At 42.0% G+C, this 20,581-nt stretch overlaps 1 protein-coding gene across 1 annotated transcript; it reads right to left on the reverse strand.

Annotated features, from left to right (window-relative positions):
- Window positions 1-4,703: 4,703 nt before the first annotated feature.
- On the reverse strand, window positions 4,704-17,313 carry IMPA2 (inositol monophosphatase 2). Its single transcript, XM_035125641.3, has 8 exons — window positions 16,886-17,313; window positions 14,451-14,584; window positions 11,977-12,081; window positions 10,910-10,955; window positions 9,204-9,312; window positions 7,932-8,040; window positions 7,390-7,541; window positions 4,704-5,176 (listed from the first exon to the last, which is right to left on the reverse strand). The coding sequence occupies exons 1-8, from the start codon at window positions 16,991-16,993 to the stop codon at window positions 5,061-5,063; spliced, it is 879 nt and encodes a 292-aa protein (XP_034981532.1). The 5' UTR covers window positions 16,994-17,313; the 3' UTR covers window positions 4,704-5,060.
- Between the last annotated feature and the right edge of the window lie 3,268 nt (window positions 17,314-20,581).

Here is a 20,581-nt window from a genome sequence, read left to right on the forward strand (position 1 = left end):
ACTGAACCCTTAAAATATGACAAATAGACTTCAGTGGCTTCACTGCTTAAACTTATACAAAGTTTATAGTCGCTCTATGGCTGTGATCCACATCTGTATGTGTTTCATGGCTGAAGGATTCCTAGCTTTCTTTTTTGAGGAAACATTTCAGAAGGGAGCCCCTAGATGTATCTAGGCTATTTATTTCCCTTTTACAAAGAGAACAAAGGCCCCTGTACATGAAAGACTTTGGCTTGCATTCTAAGGCTGCAATTTTGCACAGTGCTTCACAAATGAAAGTCCTATTAATTATTTGAAAGGGCTGATCATAAATAAACATGATGTAGACAACAGCTCTACTAAAAGCAAGTAATACAAGTAAACAACACTGGGTTCCGGGTTGTACTCTTAAGCTTTCGGTTATACTTAACACCTGCAAACAATTTACTCATTTCAGATTTTACATATATTTGAAGAAAAACAGCTAGTAGCTTTCAACAGTTACCCCTCCTGGAATCTGTCCAATACTCTGTTAGTCATTTTTAAGCTACCGTAGCAGATAACACTACATCTTGCAGCAAGGACTTCTGTGAGTGAGTTCACTGTACATTATATGAAGCAGCACTTCCTCAACCAACCATTTTCATGCAGAATGTAAGTGTTTTGACAACATACATTAATACTTCTAATAATTCTGGATACAGTATTATTTAATTCAATAGTAGGAGTTACAGGATTCTGCTGCAACACGTTAGTTATTCCTCATAGCCCCATATAGAGGTAGAAATGTCTGGCTTACCAGATTTTACAGCAGTATTTAACAGATATGAATAGGTTTAATAGCCAACAGTTAATGGTGCACAATTACCATAACAGTCACACAGTAAAGAGAGATTCATCATTTTTATGTCTAAACATTGTAAACTAAACCATTTAAAGGAAACCCATGCACTCCAGAGTTCTTTATGTTGGAATAACGTCACACACAAAACTCATCGTGCAGCACCTGAAAACAAAATACTTTGTGCTACCCAAAAATAGCACAGTTGCTATTTTTTTAACATTTTGGTTGTCAGGATGGCCAGTTTCCTTCTGATAATTTTTCAGTTGAAAACAGTAATATGTATACAAAAAAATATAACCAACATAATACAAAGACTTGTTGAAGAGACTCAGTTCCATAACTATTTTTTCAAAGGATGGGATGGGAGAGATAAATACTATATATATATTAAAAATGAATATACCAAGTCCAAATGCCATTGTTCTTTGGTGCTGTTTTTCTCTTGTGCCATGATTCTCATAAACCAACCCTCTCTCCAAGTCGCTATCAAAAACATTCTAGGGCAGGCATCCCCAAACTTCGGCCCTCCAGATGTTTTGGACTACAATTCCCATCTTCCCTGACCACTGGTCCTGTTAGCTAGGGATCATGGGAGTTGTAGGCCAAAACATCTGGACGGCCGAAGTTTGGGGATGTCTGTTCTAGGGAGAAGAGCAATAGACAATCTAAATCATTCGGGGGCAGGGGGGGGGCAATTGACAACACTCCCCCTCAAGTGACATGGCTCCGACTAGCAACCATGCCTGCTATAAAAACGGAAATGAAAGAAATGAAAAGATGCATGAGTAGCACAACCTCAAATGGGATTTACTCCCATGTAAATGTGTATAAGACTGCAGCCTTAACATAGCTAAATGACTCCAAAATATTGAGCTATAAGTCAGGCAAGTCCTGTTTGAATCTTGACTAATTCAATGAATTAGCTTGGTCATAGACAGGCTCTCTCCACAGCCCCCAAAATAAGGATACTACTACACTTAGAGGACTGTTAAAAGGTTTACAAATGAGAAATGGAAAGTGCTTTGAACATTCTGAAGTGCTATTTAAATGATAAGTGCTATTAGGTCAACAGTGCTTTAACTGTACTATCTCAATTTTAAATATTTGTACAGTCTCCTAGCACAGCTTCAGTTTGTTCATTTCAGAATTACTGAACAGAAGATTGCCAGCTTCTTTGTTAACTACGGTACCTGCATAGTAATGACTGGGGGTGGGGGTGGGGTTAAGGAGATGACTAAGCAGTAATAACATTTTCTAGTCATTGACAGAAAAAGCTATAACTTGCCAATTCCCCCCACCCTGCCATTTAGCTGGTAAAGCCACAGAAAATCAGCAAAGGAGTTGACAGTCCTTTAAGCCATAAGATAAGCTATTAGGACCAACATTCAAGCACAACATGAGTTTAGTGTTGGCACAAGTATTGGGTTTAGAATTTGTTTCCCCTTCACTTTGCCAAAACACACACAAAAAACTATGCTCAAATTAAAAGCTTGAGACAGACACAAAGGTGATCCACAAATGTTTCTGCATTTTTAGGGCTTTTCTGCAAAACAAGTCTTCATGTCTTTCTTCGAGTTTTCCCTTCTGTTGGAGACACCACAATTTCCAAACACTCAAATCACAATACTTTGTTCCTGCGAAAATGAGACATTTCACACAGATAACACATTCATTGCCATTAATGTTCAGACTGGAACGGAGCAAACAACTCACAGCCACCAGAATATTTTTGCAATGAAATTAACAATGTGTGACAATGTTTCCATCATATGGCTATACAGTATTTTGGTGAACCAGATGCACCAAATTAAAGGATTATTTCTGTGGCTGCTTTGCTTCTTATACCATACAGTGCTCCAGCAAAGAAGCTCTAAAAACACATACAAAAAAAATGTAACAGCAGCAAGGCTAACATGCAGCAATGTCTTGTGATTTTGCAGACCCTTCCATTCAGAACATTTATTTATAATATTTGCAAGTCACTTTTTCCATTCACAGAGTGGGTTGTGCTTAGAGCAGCATACATCACCATCTTATTAATATTCTTTGGGTCTTTATACTCCCTTTTTCTTGCACTCACATATAGCTAAATAGAATAGTAAACTCCTCTTAGGCAGTAGGATGTCTATTTATGAAGCCAGGGTTGTATTTCTTTGGAACAAAAGAAAATTCCTAGTCCCCGGTTTTCATATTGGGACCAACTGGCTCAGTCTCACAATCCCAATCCTGAGTACTTGTGCTTAAAAGTATCTGTGGATAACCGTAGATCCACATCATTTCTAAGGGCTAGCTCCCACAAAGGACAGATAAGGAAAGAAATATTTTGTGGGCTGTAGTTGAAACAGCATGTATTGACTTACATGACTGAATGCTCTGCCATACAAAAATAAACAGAACTGCTACATTTAGGGAACTTGTATGGCAGGGAAATGGCTAAACTAGGATCATTCCTCCGACATACTAAATTTTGGTTGATTGGTTGTTGTTTTTTGGTACAGAGAAGCATTCAGTCAGTCATGTGAACCCACATCTGCAAATGGTAGAGTCCAGGAAGAGGCTTACCACATTATCTGCTATTTGTGAGAACTAAGCCTAAGTCATGACCCTTTCCTGCTCAAGCACTCAATTCCATGGTTCTCTTAGCAACTGACTAAACACAGCCAAGAGAGAAGATTCTGATGCTATTTTCAATAAATGGTTAAAATGCTTTGCTTCAGTCCTTTGAATATATCTCCCTTCAGAGCCCTTTTCAAGTATTAGCACCCAGTGGAAGAGACTTTCTTTGCTAGTGTTCTGTAAACCCTACCTCCACTATCAAAGGCAGCTGGCCTCTGAATTCCACTTGATGGGAATCAGAAAAGCACCGTTGAACTCAGGTTCTGCTTATAAGCTACATAGAATCACAGAATTGCAGTGGTGGAAGGCTCCCCCAAGGGTCACCTGAAAGAATCCCTGAAAGGTTACCATCCTATGAAGGTTTTTCAAACAAGTCTCTTAAATTTTGCAGGGTGCTTGGTGTTCCCTTTCCTTTGCACCTGTCCAGGTTGGGCCTCAGAGAGCTGCCCGCTCAGCTTGCCTGCCTCCCCACCTGGCATTCTTGCTCACCCCCAGCTCTGGTGGTAGAGAAACAGGCCCCCTCTGTCCTGGGGGAGCCAAAGGTGGGGCTGCCAATGGGCTCCCCCCCTCTCCCTTAGAGGGGTCCAAACTGTCTCTGAGCCAAGGGAGAGTTCAGGGCTCATGGCATCCTAAGGCTGGAGGGCCCATGGAGGGCAAGGTGAGGCCTGGTCTTCCCATATAGACATCTTGCTGGCCACTCTAGGATTCTGGACTATATGGGCCTTTGGCACGATCTGGTAGGACACTTCTTATGTTCTCACTTGAATAAGATTCCTCATCCCTATAGTAATGACTCAAGTGTAGCAGTGACCCATGTGTGTGTATGGCTGCCAAGGTAGTTCTGTGCTCAGTGCTATTACCTAGGTTAAAACCATCACATCCTTACGTGATGTTGTATTGAATTTTCTAGGTCATGAAAAAATAACAACACCCTGCTGTGATTTATGTTGTGCTGCTTGATTGAAGCTGAAGGTTTTCAAATGTTGGAAAAACAGCTTTTCATCTTCTGATCAGCACCAATATCTATTATTTAAGTTACCCACATAAATATAATACACAGTTCAAGGATATGTGTCATTGCCACTTTTGCCTGTGCTACATAAATGAGTGTAGTTTTCTTTAAAGTAAATACAAGTGTAACTATCTAAGGTTTGTTCCATACATGCACTTTTAAGTTTACAATTCTCAAGTACTATTGGGTGTGAGTACTTTAGGCACACAATTCAAAACAATTTTCCCTTTGCTGCAGAAAGACTAATTTACCTGAGATCTGCAAAAATAAAGTTTTATTTATATTTGAATGTGGTACAAACCCCGCTTCCCCTCTGCTTCAGCCTAAAAGAGGCAAGAAGCCAACTCAATCTGGGATACCTGTGATTTTTTTTAAAGCATAGCTGAAATAAATTCTCATTAAAAAGGGGGGCCAAGTAGCTTACAAAAATTTAAAATTTCCCTTCACCTTCCTATAATGCAAGTAATTTTTTTAATAATACCTTTGCTATATAGACTGTATTAAGAAACATACAATTAAACCATTTATCCTATAAGCAAGCCATCCTGAAGGAAGCAATGTAGTTCCAAAAGGACAAGTTTCCTTGTGTTCAGGAATATGTAAGTCCGGTCAATTCTCATCATCTCGACTATAGTGAATAGTCTGAATTTCCTGAGCTATGAATGCAGCCATTTCCTGGGTACCTGCTGCAACCACTCGGCATGACATTAGATCTAGAGGTCCACCTACAAAAGGAGAGGGATTTGATCAAAGCAAGCACTTGAGATTCAAAAGTAATGTGAGACTCTGCCCCCTCTGTGACTCAAACCATTTCCCATATAGTACAATTCATCAGATGCAAGACCTCCATTTCATGGGAAGACATTAAGGAGCCACGCTTAGCTGGAACGCACCCACCTTCCCTCTATCAAAGCAACCATTGGGAGATAGGTAAGTTGCCTGTTCTAGATGGGGTTGCACTTCCTCTGAAGGAATATGTGCCCAGCTTGTGGGTACTCCTGGATACATTTTTGTCACTACCAAAATGCCAAAGCGTCCTCTGAGTTTTACCAGATGTTTGGTCTGGGATAGCCTGACTGCAGAAGTCCATGTGCTGGTAACCTCGAGGCTAGATTACTATTATGTGCTCTATGTGGCACAGCCCTTGGGTCTGCTGCAAAGCTCCAGCTGGTGTAGAATGCAACAGCTACACTGCTGACTGGGACACATGGCTGATAGCATATGACATCATTGTTAAAACATATGCACTAGCTGCCCATCTGTAACTGAGCATTTGTTGTAAATGAACATCTTAGGTCCAGGATACCTTAAGGAATGCCTAAACCAGGCATCCCCAAACTGCGGCCCTCCAGATGTTTTGGCCTACAACTCCCATGATCCCTAGCTAAGAGGACTAGTGGTCAGGGATGATGGGAATTGTAGTCCAAAACATCTGGAGGGCCGAAGTTTGGGGATGCCTGGCCTAAACTCTTATATCTGAACTTGATCACTGAAAGCATCTGCAATAGCATAGCTGGTTGTCAAGTTGGTGGGATTCATCTGACAACAACAACAAAACTCAGACGTTTTCTGCCCAATAAGGGTGGAATGCTCTGCCAATAGACATTGAGCAGGCACCTTCAGTTTCAGCCTTTTAACACCTCCTGAAAACTCATCAGACTTATGCAGGCAATCTTTCCATATTACCTTATTCCATATTACCGTATTTTTCTGTGTATAGGTTCCCCCCATGTATAAGATGCCCCCTATTTTTTGAGCCCAAAATTAAGAAAGAAATATTTTAAACACCAAACAGAACAACTTTGATATTTTATTAAATATTAAAAACACTGGTATATTTAGTACCATATATTGAAACATCAAACAGTGAGGCAAGCTGCTCCTGTCAGCTCAGTGTAACTCCATTGTAGCTGCAGCTCCAGCTCTCCTGCCTGTGTGTTTACGCCACCAGCACCGGCAGATGTGAATGCTGATTGAGGAGCTGCGACTTCCAGAGCTGCCTGAGTGAGTGCGCTTGGGGAATGGGGGGTCTGGGTAGCCAGGGGGCGGCTGAGGGAACCGGGTGGAAGGGACAATGTCCGGAGTGGGGGCTGCTGGGGGGGGGGAGTACCAGACCAGGGTTTGTCGTGAGGCCATTAGTGAGGTGAGGCTGGGGAGGGGGAATAATATGCATGGCAGCATGTATTTATTAATATATTTAATTGCAACATTCCAGGTATAAGACAAACCCCAATTTCATAGCTGCCAAGTTTTCCCTTTTCTCACGAGGAAGCCTATTCAGCATAAGGGAAAATCCCTTAAAAAAAGGGATAACTTGGCAGCTATGCAATTTTAAACTTAAAAATTTTGGAGGGAAATATCGTCTTATACATGGAAAAATACAGTAATTAGTTGATGGTAAAGGTAAAGGTAACCCTGACCATTAGGTCCAGTTGCGGACAACTCTGGGGTTGCGGCGCTCATCTCACTTTACGGGCCAAGGGAGCCGGCGTTTGTCCGCAGACAGCTTCCGGGTCATGTGGCCAGCATGACAAAGCCGCTTCTGGCGAACCAGAGCAGCGCACGGAAACGCCATTTAGCTTCCCGCCGGAGCGGTGCCTATTTATCTACTTGCATTTTGACGTGCTTTCATACTGCTACGTTGGCAGTTGCTGGGACCGAGCAATGGGAGCTCACCCCGTTGCGGGGATTTGAACCGCCGACCTTCTGATTGGTAAGCCCTAGGCTCTGTGGTTTAACCCACAGCGCCACCCGCTGTTGATGGTACCTGTATGTAAATGTTATGTTGTTGTTATGTTGTTGTTATGTTATGTTATGTTATGTTATGTTAGATAGATAGATAGTTGTAAAGAGCTTTTTTACGATGTGGTGATATAAATATTTTTATAAATAAATGTGCATTATAAACATGTGTTATAAAAATCTATTTTTTGCTTACCTGAAGTATCCATCACAACACCACCTGCCTCTCTGATAATAACTGTAGCTGCTGCCAAGTCCCAACAGTGCAAGCCAAACTGGTAATATGCATCTGCAGCACCAGATGCTAGAAGACAGAGCGCCAACGTGGAACTTCCAATGACACGAACCCTACAATAAATCACAGGTGGGAGCAAAAAATACTTGTGAAAAGAACGAAAACCATTGATAAAGCCAACCCATGAGGATGTACTCATGAGTTAAGGTTAGAAAAACAAGTCATCAATTTTAACCAATGATTTGTTGCACAGACAAACTGGCATATTCACAATAAGTTAAAATATTATCTTAAGAAAAGACAGTCATATGTTTCTAGGTGTTTGTCTCAACATCTTCCCCTTTCTTTACAATGTTATCATATCCTGCAAGTAATGTCTGCTTGTGCTATTCACTTGACAATGCAATACAAGGTTGCCCCGTCTTCATAACTCCCAGGCAAGAAGAAAGGTTCTTTTCTTTACAAAGGTTTATGATTTATTTACTTTTTAAAGAAGATCTTACCCATGAGCTTGGGCCTTAAGCAATCGCTCCATGTTGCTGAGAAATAGTTTCAAAGTGTCAGGATCTCGTTTTGGGCCAATCTCTGTTAAAATCAAGGCCTTTGAGATATCTGCAAGGCAAAAGATTATTTTGCGTTATTACAACAGCTTCTCAAAGTAAGCACTGTCCAATTTCTACTGTGAAGGATCTTTGGATATTTTACAATAAGATCGCTTCGCATGTTCATATATTACTGTTCTTTTTTACGAGTCTTGCTTATTTCCAAAAGCTTTCAACAAAATTCTGTGTCTTGAAATTATGGAAAACAAATCTGCTTATTACTTTTAGCTAAATATGTTTATTTGGAAGCAAAGTCTTACCCTCTTAGAATCACAGCAAATTCAGAATTAATACTACCACCATGAACTAACATATTATTTTGAAAAAGCCTCTAAAGTGATTGCATAGCCTCATGCTGCTATTTCAGAGCTGCACACATTAGAAGCCTGTCCCAGGTCCTAGTATTCCAGGATCAATTAAATGAATTTTAGCTTTTGGACAACTTTTCTTTAGCGTATACACACATACTTCACATCCTACGTTAATTTTTAAAAAAATTCCATTGAGAAGTCTACTAGTCTTCCTTAATCACAATAAAAGGTCTCTCTACTTCCACCCTGATAGAAATAAGTCAACATATTTTCCCACAAGAAATAGGTAATAAATAATCTAGAATTCCACCAACTCGGCAGGCTGACAGTGCTAATCCACCCTAAGTAGGCTGCTTCATTATTGCTGCCCCAGCATGAAATAGGGTACGCTTAAAATACTTTCCCTGCAGTGGCTGTAATATTTAGAATACATTTTTTCAGATAGTTTTACATAATTGTACAGAGATTCATGCCAGCACCATTCATAAGATTTGAACTATGTCCACTCACCTGTCACTCAAGAGCTGCCTAATCATAAGATTAAGCAAAGGTCACCAGTTCTGTTGCAGCCAAATTTACAGTGATTTATAAAAGCCTCTTTTAAACTATTAAGCTCAATAATTAAAGTATGGTATAGAAAAGAAGGACTACTTAAATAAATGTAAAATATATTCAGTTATGCAGAAGATACATTGAGGGTGCAATCTTATGTGCACTTACCTGGAAGTAAGCTCCACTAAACAGAGTGGATCTTACTTCGAGTAAATATGCAGAAGATTGCTCTGTAAGTCTACCTACATATGGTAATGACTTCCTAATAATACATTATTCAAAATATTTCTTTTAGAGCGCTTAAACCAACCTGTCACTTTTGATACCTGAAGCCTTTTGTCATTACAAAATGCCCCTTGACCTCTTCTACCAGTGTATAATCGTTCTTCCGTGCAGTGATAAATTACACCAAATTCAAGCTTTAGCGTTTTGGGAAAAGAAAAAGATAATGAATGCAATTTGTATTATATATATTGCAATATAAACAGATTAACACTATATAAAATGCATATAAATGGCAGTTTATGCTACTGATAATAAAGAAGAAATGGTTTTGAGCATACCAGACTTTCAACTTCACAAGGTACATAAAATTTCAATAAGAAATTAGTTAATCCATCTCCACAGACACTTTAGGGCTAATTCTTACATGTTCAGGAAGCCCCTAGAAATCTTTTATGCACACAACTGCTTAGTTTTCAAGTTAAGCACCAGTTACTATCCAGATATAGTGCTGGCACAAAAACTCTTGTTTGCCAAGTCTGTTGAGTGGTGCTGCCTGGAGTAGCAGGACAGAGAGGCTTCAAGTAACCTACAGCACAAAATCCATAGATAAAAAGTTCAGTATCCCATCTCTGCTTTACCACTTGACATCACCCCATATCTTATTTTACAGTTGCTTTGAATAAGTTAAGTCTGACACAGGCATGTGAAGTTATATCCTAAGTTACTAATAGCTGGTGTTGAATATACAGTAAAGGAGTGGTGATAAGAACTAAAGATGCATGTAGTTGCAACATATGCAACATGTCTTTGCCAAATATTATTCTATGGAACAAGTTTGTCCTTTCCACCTGCCATCTAGCAACAAGGATGTGTCCCAGCCAACAGACAACGTTTCTTGTTTCCCCTACAGTGTAGTCCTTTTCCATTCTAGTGGGTTCTGCATGAAAAAAGGCTGCATTGTATTACCATTGCATCTGTGTAATGCAAAGTCAGCTACTCTGCCCTTGAAGGAATAGTATCAAGGGCAGACTTATAAAGGCTGCCAATACATGTTTTCTAACAGTCAAGACAAGAGTGAAAATTTATGTTGCGGCACAGGTAGGTAGATGGCAATAGGGGGAAAAAACAGGAGGTAAGTCTGCCACTTGGCTGATGAGCAGGAAGCTCCTTGCGTCACTCAGGAAATGAATAGCATGGCTTGATCTGACCTTTTCTTTAAGTGTGACACTCCTAAATGCATTTACTTGGAAACAAGTCTTGTTGATTTTAATGGACCTTATTTAAGAAAATAGACATACAGACATACATACATACATACATATTCCACATTTTTCTCTGACAGGGACTCAAGGTGGCTTACAAATTAAAAATAAGAAAAACATAGAAAAAGCCATCATTAAAAGACAATTAAACATTAACAGAAATAAAACATGCAAGACTACTTATAAAAACAGGTCCCTGAAACTGGGATTAGCTACAATTACATTCTGCCAGACATTCTGCCAGACTTATACATACTCTTTTACCCAAAGGATGATTCCTGAATCCATTCATTTATGGTAGGTCATAATAAGACTACTCACAACACCGAAGGATTGGTTTCAGGATTATGCAAATTGGTGTATTCAAACCAAGGTTATAACAGAGTAACACTTCAAGATAAATACAGTAACCTAAATGGCTTTCTGTGAGCTTTGTTACTTGTTATAAAGCTCACAAGATTCTCACTGTTCGTTAGATATTAATCTTTCACTTAATCATGATAGCAGCAGATAAGGCTTTAGCTTATACCTCTTGATTAACAGCAAATCCAATGCTGACGGCCACAGTCGGAAACCTGTGTAAATAAAACCAGTTGTGTCTGTTAGTATGCTCTCTAAACAGTTAATTTCAACAGCTTTACATGTCAGAAATGTGATTGTGTTGGTTCTCAGCTAAGAAATCTGAGAGTCTTAATTTCTTTGTACCTGAAGGAATTGCACATTTTTACTTTTTACCTTTTAAAAACAAGCCTAATGGTTAAAGAATTAGGGGCATCCTGATCTGGTGGGTCAGTTTAGCAGTGACCTTGCCCCTCTAGCAGAAGCAGAAATAGCTGACTTGGCTTTGATTCTCAGAAAATCCCTTTCCATTATCCTTCAAATCTTAGGATGCTGTGCAATTGATTAGAACTAGACGACTGATTCAACTGCAACTGTCCCTCCCTCTTTTGAAATCTCCACTGAGTTTCAAAACCAGTCTGCCATGCTAAAGGCATGGAGAAGGAAAGTATATTGTTAAAAGCTATTGTTCTTAGGTACATTGTACTAGTCCAATAGTTCTCTGGATTTCAGATAAGGGACTCTCTTTGAATAAGGTTTTTATAGGTAACTGGTATGCTGAACTAAGGTGCCAATCACTACAGTTGATTATTGTTTATGGTACAGCAATGGTAGCTCCAAATTCTTGTGCTACTTAGTAACTACACCCTTTTGGTACTTGTCCCTCCACTTGTGGTTTGGTGCTATTCAGTTCTGTCCACCTGTAATAGACTTCCACAAGGCACTACAAGGGCAAGAACCTATCTTGATAGTAGCCAAACTATGTAACAAAGGAACTGAGTGTGTGCACTCCCCTCACAATAACACTTGGGAAGCCCAAAGTCATAAACTCACACATCTAGATTTGAGTTTGTGCATATGCACTCATCAGAGTCTTCCTCCCAAAGCACTGGAGCAGAACTTGACTCAAGAAAGTAACCTTATATGCAAGCAAGCCTTACTCAAATAGGTTGGAGGACACAGAAAAATAAAGAATGACAGAGAGCCTGAGAAAAGGCAGGTGTAGCTTTTTTTTTGCAGCACTGTTTATGTATTTACCTATGTACAAAATTACAGGTGCCATCAACAGGATCAATAATCCAGGTAGGGCTGTCACAGAGAATGCACTTTGAACCAGCAGCAGTAGCTTCTTCAGCAATAAACCTATAATGGATGAGAAAATTAAAACTGAATTATTACTTATTGGAAGCCACTGGCATCCCCAGATGTAGCTATTTTCTGCTACATTTGGCCTTAAACAAGCATCAGATAAAGTACTAAAAGTTATGCTAAGGGGATCTTTGTGAGTCTTTGCATATTATCCAAGAGCACATATAGAAGGTGTTCAAGTGACTTTCAGGGCCTCCTTTCAGGGTCTTACACAAAAGGGAAACCCATGCACAGTATCACTCATGGAAAGCTGTTTGTGGCTACAATGTAGCAACAGTTTGTACATCACAACCGGTAAGTGGTGTCATTTTGGATGAGAGTCGGAAGCACATATAGAAGATATACAAGTCGCTCTGCAATGAGTAGTTTTTTACTATTGAAATAAAAACTATTGAGTAAGACTCACCCTTTTCTCTATATAAGAACAGGGCAGGCACATGAATAGGAAACGCCTGTTTATCACTATCATGTCTTATTTGGCTCTAAATCGCAGTGTGGGTTCCCTAGTCATGCAATTGCCATATTTGGACATCACACTAAACCAAGGTTTAGCATAAAGAGAATAAGCTGCACCAATTTTGGCCTTCCTTTCAGAAGCCTAAACTGAAAGTAATGCTTACTATGATTTGTTTCCAAGAATGTATTTTTGAACATGTCTTGTGCTATAATGCACATGCAACCCATGACCTTTTGCTGCACTATGTGTACATTCCAGCAATTAATTTCAGCTTGCACAAAGGACATCAAGTTTACAAGATTACCTACCGGTACATCTGGAAGAGTTACTGTTTTCCCACCTTTTCACAGCTATTATTTCCCAATTAAAACTAAATGGCAACTTACGGTAGTTGAAAACAACCTTCAGTTCCAGCCTACATAAAGGGAAGGTTACTGTTTTTGTTGCTGCTGTTGGGCTTTTTTCATGTGAACAGATGTCCACTAAGATTAGGCTAAAACTACTATATTCATTTCATTACGGGAAATCTAATCTGGATTTGAGAAGACATTGGAGGCAAGAGAATTAAAAAAGAACACACCCTTTTAACATGTTGTCTCCCTGCCCATAGCCAACCAGTTATACATACTCAACGACTCTCATCAGATGTTTAACTGGAGGAGTAGAATGGTTACAGGAAGGTGGTCAGCTTTTTTGTTCTCCTGGGGACAATCAGTCACCCTTTCTCTGCCAATCAGCAGAGGAGCAGGTACCTCTCCATCACAGAACTGTGATGAGAGGAGAAGCTCTCCCCTCCTAGCCCAGCATCATGATGGTGAAGTAAAGTGTTCCCAGTTCTGTCTTTCCCCCCCTCATTGCAGTGCTATGCTTTGAGAAAAGGTTCGTCTCTCCCCACCTAGATCTCTACTCACTTACGTTCCAAATGCCCCAAAGTGCTCCTTCCTGTTTCCTGAGCACTATAACCTCCTAGCTGTGGTGCTGTGTCAGAGGGGGGAATGTTTTTCCTGGGGCTGGTAGATCACTTGAAGCATCTTGGTTCAAATCACCAATTACCACAAAGCTCATTGAATGACTAGCTCTCAGTCTAATGTATCTCAAAGCACTGCGATGGGCTATGCATTTTATTGCATAACTGGGGAGCCAGCTAGGTTGAGGGCTGCATGTCAGTGGTAGACAAGACCAAAACCACAGGTCCCCACGCTCATCCATCCCCCTTTTGTAAGTCATTTACAAATCTTCCCTTCTCTCCCCCACTGCCAGCAATCTGGCAATGAGGTTTAGAACAAAGGTCCCCATTTGCATTAATGGGATCTGTTTTCTTAAGCCTAATTGCCATTCTGGCTCCCCACAATCTTTAGAAGAGTAGCAACATATGGGGAAGGTTAACTCACCATGGCTAGCTCTCACCACCACAAAAATCACTCCCATGCAGCGGTTAGGGTTAAGAAAAAATGTCCCAGCTAATTACTTCATGGGGCTGGAGCAGATGAGGGGAGGCTGTATGATGGATGCAAAAGCTTCATGGGCTGCACCTAGCCCACAGGTTACCAGTTCCCCATCCATTTATGACACCTTCATACAATTGGCATCACATCCAAGTTTATCACCAAAGGTACGCTTGACAGAGCTGTAGCCAATCCCTGTTACCTTACTAGTGTAAGTGAGGTACATGTTTCTATAATTCAGTAACTGCACCCATACAATGTGTGAAGCACCCTATTAATATTGATATTCTCCAAGCTCTCTTATTCACAGAATGACATTTTCAATTCCAGTTCAAAACATAACTTAGAATCATAGAATCGGAAGAGACCACAAGGGCCATCCAGTCCAACCCCTTGCCAAGCAGGAAACACCATCAAAGCATTCCTGACATTGCCTAGGATAATACCATAGCTGGACCTACCTGTGAGAGGGAAATTTTTCTTTCAGAGCAGAAACAATTAAGTTTTCCACAAAGTGATCTGTTTCTGTCACAAGATCTGCTGCAGAAGTTTTGGTAGACACCTGTTTTTCCTCAGTGAGAGCTTTGCTAATAATCTAGAAAAATTAATTCAGAAATTACTTTACCATTTCCCTCCACAGAACTCTCAACTGACTCAAATAAACAACAAATAATAGACAACAATAGACAAAAGTTATGCCCATATAGAATTTCTTAAAAACATCAAACTGAATTTGTAAAATCAAATAAAAATTATTCCCCCCCCCCAAAAAAAGAAAAATCAAACTGGTATTGCTGTGACATGTCACCAATATTTCAGAGACATCGGTCTGTGTTGATGTACACGATCAGGATGTAAAAATCCATTCGGTTACATTTCCATCATTAAGAACTTTGCTGTGGTGGAAGCCATTATAAGCGCAAGTGTATTTTTACATATTGTTCCACAGTGATTTCTTTGGTGAAATTGTCCTGAAGAGAGCAGGTAAGATGTTTCATCACTCATCTAAAGAGGCAGAGGGTGGATGACAGGGAGGGCTATCTGTATGTGGTCTTAAACACACACAATTGTTTCCAGAGAACAATGGGCCTATCTTCCCCCTGACGACTACCACAGCATTCGACCAAATTCTGCTTTAGCAACTTGATAGCCATCCAAATTTTATGAACAAAGGGGAGACTTCAGTGAGATAGTATTTTTACACATTGTTGTTTCAACTGAAATCAAAAGGGAAATGCTTTTGGATTAAGTCCTGCAGGGAATGCTTACCCAATTTACCTATTACTTCTGCTTTAATTTGACAACTCAGAAGAAGCTGTGTTATACTGACACAGGCCATAGCTCAGAAATGTGTATACAGTTACTGACAGTGGTTCTCCACCATTTTAGACAGAAGTCTCTTTCAGTCCAAGGTAGAGATGCCAGGGACTAAACATGGAATCTTCTGCTCTTCCACAGAGCTATGGCCCTTCCCCATGTGTCTCCTCCTGGTAACAGTTAGGAAACTGTGGCTGGTACAGAATTTAGTGGCCAGATTGCTGACTGAGGCAAGTTGGGTCCTGTCCTTGTGAGAACAGGCCTCACATTTCAGGACTGAACCCTGACATTGAGAAGAAATTACAATCAACCTGGCCTGGAAAGAGAACTTGTTATGGGATCATTCTTACCATAACAAAACATTTGAGCTAAAGGAAGACAGAATTTGCTGTTAAGCCTTCAAATACTACTCTGTTTTTGCATATTGATGTACAGTAGTTCTACTGGGTCATTTTACTAGGATTTCTTATAATGCATAGTTCCCTTTACCTGTACTGTATGTAAAAACACATTTTCAACTACCAGTTAATGGAATGCTACTGGCTAGAAACTGATATCTCCTTTAACTCATTTTTTTCAACCCACACATTGCCCTTAAAAAAGGGGCCACATCTTAACAATGTGGCTCCTTAAATGGTATATGAAGTTGGCAATGGAAAAGCAAGGCATTCCTAGATAAATCAGGACTACAGACTCTTACCCAAACTCTTGTTGAATATTAACAAGATACATCCTTGACACTGAATACATTAATGCAGATAAAGCAATGATGCAATACATATTACTCCTGTTTAAACCCACTCAACAACCTCAAATTAATGTGTTGTTTCTTAAAAGTATGTGTTCCAACAATGCTTTCTTTGATATTTTACCATGGGCTACTTTTAGGCCAGGTAGTTAAGAAGAGCCATTTCTGTAATGTCCAGAAATGCAAGGTAGTTTTCCTTCCTTTGCCCTTTTGTTTGACCTGGCCCAGTTGAACCCCATTTACCTCCTAAGCTGTTAATCCACAGTTTGCCCACATCTGACTTCATTTCTGAAAAAGTAATTCTGTCCACCAGTTCTCTCTCTTTCACCAGCATCTTCCCATTCTTTTCTCCACGTGTAATCTTATGCACTTGCTCGGGAGTAAGAGGGAGCTATTAAATCGCCAAACATGCACAAACTCGACCGGCCAGCCAGAAATGACAAGGCTGCGTGCAAAAGGCTTGCGGTACTCAGCTCTGTCCGCAAGCAGGAGACCTGGCCCTTCGCTGCCCAGCAGGTAACATTGTGTGTGTGTGTGTGTGTGTGTGTGTGTGTGTGTGTGTGTGAGAGAGAGAGAGAGAGAGAGAGAGAGAGAGAGAGAGAGAGAGAGAGAGAGAGAGAGAGAGAGAGAGAGAGAGAGAGATGCAACGATTTCTCAAGTCCCACACGAATCTCAAAAGGAGGCAGAAAGGCATGTCAATCCGTGTTTGGAGCTTCTTCTTGCTTACAGACCCGCAGGGTCGGGGGAGGGGCAGCATCGGAAGGAAACACCACCACCCTCCCCCGTGCCCCCCCCTGCTTCCCCAGAGCCCACCACGTGGCGCCTGCTCACCTGTCCCGCCCGGAGCGCCAGCTGCACCGCCACCTCCATGCACTCCTTCCAGGGGTCGCCCGGGCTGGCGGCCGCCTCGGCCCGTTTCTGCTCCCCGCTGGCCTTCATGGCAGCCGCTGCCCCCCTCCCTCCCAGGACGCCTCCGCCTTCTCGGGGCCCAAGTGAGGCGGCCTCCCCTCCTCGGTCCCAAGCGCGCACCAGAGACGCTGCGGGGAGAGCGAGCAGGGGGCTCGGGCGCAGCGCTGGCTCAGTGCAACTTCCCCGCCGCTTGGCTGGGGCTGCTGCTGCTGCTTCTCCTCCCGCTCGCGGCTGGACAAGGTCCGCGGCTGACTTCTGCTGCCCCGCCGCGTCCCCGCTCCGACTTTCCTCGTCCGTCTGGCTCCCGCGTCCTCTTTCCTCGCTCGGGGAGGCGCTGACGGCGCAGAGGCGCCGCCTCCTTGGGCAAGAGTGACGGCGCTTTGCACCCATCCAGGAGCGACAGCCTCCTCGCCACGCAAAGCCCGCTCGCTGGATGCTAATTTTAGGACGCCGTTCCGACTGCTTGTGGCAGCCGCAAAGGCTGGGCCCTTGAGCAGAGGACGAATCATGGGCTCGGGTGCGTGTGTGTGTTTTTGTGTGCGAAATAGGATGTGGCTCACAGGACGTTCCTCGCTTCTTTCAGGCAGCCGCCCGCCTCAGTTCAAGATCTGGTCTCTTCCTCACCTCTTCCTTTCTGAAGTTGCTTCTGACTGCAGAGCACTTTCCGCAAAGCGTCATTGTTGCCATACAGGGTCTTTCAGCTTGCTGTTTCCCTCCCTTTAACCCCCGAGAAATGCCCTTTCCCACCCCATGTAATTACGGAGCTTGCCAACCGCATTCTCTGAAACAATTTCCTGCAGAAATATCCATGCCTCTCCTCTCCTGCACACAAACCACCCCCACGGAAAGCTCCTACATCTTCCTCTTCCCACGCATGGCATCTGTTAACATAGTTTTCACCTTCCGCCCAGTCAGGGCTGGACCAAGACAAAATTGCGCCGTTCTGAGGTGAACCACAAAATGGTGCTCCCTCCTCTGCACTCCTCCAGGCAGGGAGGTGTGAGTGAAAATCTAGGAGCAAGCAGGTAGGTAGCCGTGTTGGTCTGAGTCGAAGCAAAATAAAAAAATTCCTTCAGTAGCACCTTAAAGACCAACTAAGTTTATATTTTGGTATGAGCTTTCGTGTGCATGCACACTTCTTCAGATACACTAGAAACAGAAGTGTCAGACCCTATATATATACAGAGGGTATATATATAGGAGCAAGCAGTGAGTGAAGATCTACATCCTTGCCTTATGGGTGGGCCACCCTACACCCAGTTAGGAAGCCACAATTTCCTCCTGTTCTGCAGAACCTTTGATACCTCTGCTTTCATCTCCACCCCATACCCATGCCTCCTATTCACTTTCTCGAGGCTGTGCATTTTGTAGGTTTTAAAACAGATGTACATAAATACACAAAGGATCAGGTTCTTCATGTACCTGCTATGGTGCAATTGGCTACAGAAATTGGATATGTTACATCAGGGGTCCCCAAACTACGGCCCCCGGGCCGGATGCGGCCCAATCGGCCTCCCAATCCGGCCCGCGCCGCCCCCCGCCGCCCGCTGCCGCCGCCCGCTCTTACGGCGCGCGGCGCGGCGACGATCAGAAAAATGGGCAAAAAATCGCCGAAAATCCATTTTGCGCATGCGTATGGGCCTCTCCCGACCCAGAAGAGGTCATTTCCGATGCACTTCCGGGTCGGGGGAGGCCCATACGCATGCGCACAAGCGATTTTCGGCGATTTTCCCCCCGCCCGTGTGCGTGTGCGCATGCGCACGGGCGCGCACTCCCCCGCCCTCCGGCCCGCTGCGCGCACACTCCCCTGCCCTCCGGCCCGCCGCACGGTCGGCGCGGCGGGTACCGGCCCACTGCGCGGTAAGTCTGGGGACCCCTGTGTTACATCAATAGATCAGAACCCTAAAATATTAACCAATGATGTGGTCAGTTCCTACGGTAGCCTAACATTACATTTGCTCCTAGATTATGAGAATGTTGCATCTTAATCTGCACCTTATATTTCCAGGTTGTGAAAGTTTTGTGGGAGTTTACAGTTTTAGTGTATAAACTTAGAATATAATAAACACAATTGTATTTATTGCATCACTATGCATCACTTTAAAAAACTTTTAAGCAATATAATCTCATATCTGCGGACAATAAAATGCTACACACACACACACATTGCATAATGCTTAAAATATGTTCACAGTTTGACTTCGAAATACCTATTTGTTGCATTTATTTATCACCTTTCTGTCAAGTTCCTCCAAACAGTTTATAATTTTAAAATACTAAAATATATGATATAAAATGTAAAGTTAGCCCTAGATGGGGAGAGGGAAGTCTGACTGGAGCAGGTCTTAGTGTTGCTTTACTTGCCTTGGCCACTCTCTTCTTCCTTCTCACGGGGTAGATTACTGTTGGAGCAACTGGACATGAGAAAGGCTTCATTTCCTTCATAAGTGTAAATCACTCCATGGATTAGCTAATTGCAAGTGTGTGGCCAGCCAAGCCAGCTGCTATGGTAATGGCCCAGTGCCCCTACTATATCTGTGATAGATGCATGTCAACTCAGTAGTGTCCATTAATCAATTAGCCAGTCAGTGTTACTTGTCAAGTGTAACATCTTGAATTGCTGAACTTATTTAGAGCAATAGAGATACTTTGTACTTTTATGTATCTGTGTATATCCATATCTGCCTACAACCTACAAGCTGTATATCTACATCCAGAATTGTGGAAATACAATTACTGTATGGGAAAATTTTCACAACTCTGCTCTCTCTAAAATTTGTGTTATGCTATGCCCCACATGACAGTCATTTTTTAACCGGTGCCCACAGCACTCTTAAAATTTGAAATGTGCTCACTGGCCCTAATAATAATAATAATAACAACAACAACAACAACAACAACAACAACAATAACAATAATAATTTGTTATTTATACCCTGCCCATCTGGCTGGGTTTCCCCAGCCACTCTTGGAGGCTTCCAACAGAAGTATTAAAAGACAATAACTTATTAAACATTTAAAGTTTCCCTAAACAGGGATGTCCTCTAAAAGTCTGGTAGTTGTTTTTCTCTTTGACATCTGGTGGGAGGGCGTTCCACAGGGCGGGTGCCACTACCGAGAAGGCCCAGTGATTCCTGAGTTACAGGATTCTAGCAATTACAGTATATTGCAACTTGTTCATACCTACTACATGAAAGGCATGAACAGACATACTTGGGAGAGAAAATGTAGAACACAGGTGTGAATGGAGACCAGAATGCAGATCCTAAAACCCTAGTGCAATGGTATTCTAAGACTCAGGAGCCTCCACAAACTGTACCCTGTGAAACCTTTATAATCAGTTTTCAAATGCAGTGGCACATACTATGATCACAGTACTGTAGTAGTCTTTTGAAATAATATGACAGTCGGGGAGGAATTTAAGTAATATTATTTAAAAGATTATCGATTTTATGAAAATCATCCTGGATAGTATTGCAATGCAACCTTGAAGTGTGTGTGTGTGTGTGTGTGTGTGTGTCTGTGTCTGTGTGTCTGTGTATCACTGTCACTCTTTCTCTCTGAGTGTACTGTGTATGCAATATCTAGTGAAAGTATAATTAAATATTGGAACAGGAA

Source organism: Zootoca vivipara, chromosome 8 (assembly GCF_965207765.1).
Source record: "Zootoca vivipara chromosome 8, rZooViv2.hap1.1, whole genome shotgun sequence".
NCBI lineage: Eukaryota > Metazoa > Chordata > Lepidosauria > Squamata > Lacertidae > Zootoca > Zootoca vivipara.

Coding starts and splice junctions, on each gene's coding strand:
- IMPA2 (XM_035125641.3), bottom strand. CDS start 16,993: ATGAAGGCCAGCGGGGAGCAGAAACGGGCCGAGGCGGCCGCCAGCCCG. Junction 14,585..16,885: donor TGGCGCTCCGGGCGGGACAG/GTGAGCAGGCGC, acceptor TAATTTTTCTAG/ATTATTAGCAAAGCTCTCAC. Junction 8,041..9,203: donor TCAGGTATCAAAAGTGACAG/GTTGGTTTAAGC, acceptor TTTGCCTTGCAG/ATATCTCAAAGGCCTTGATT.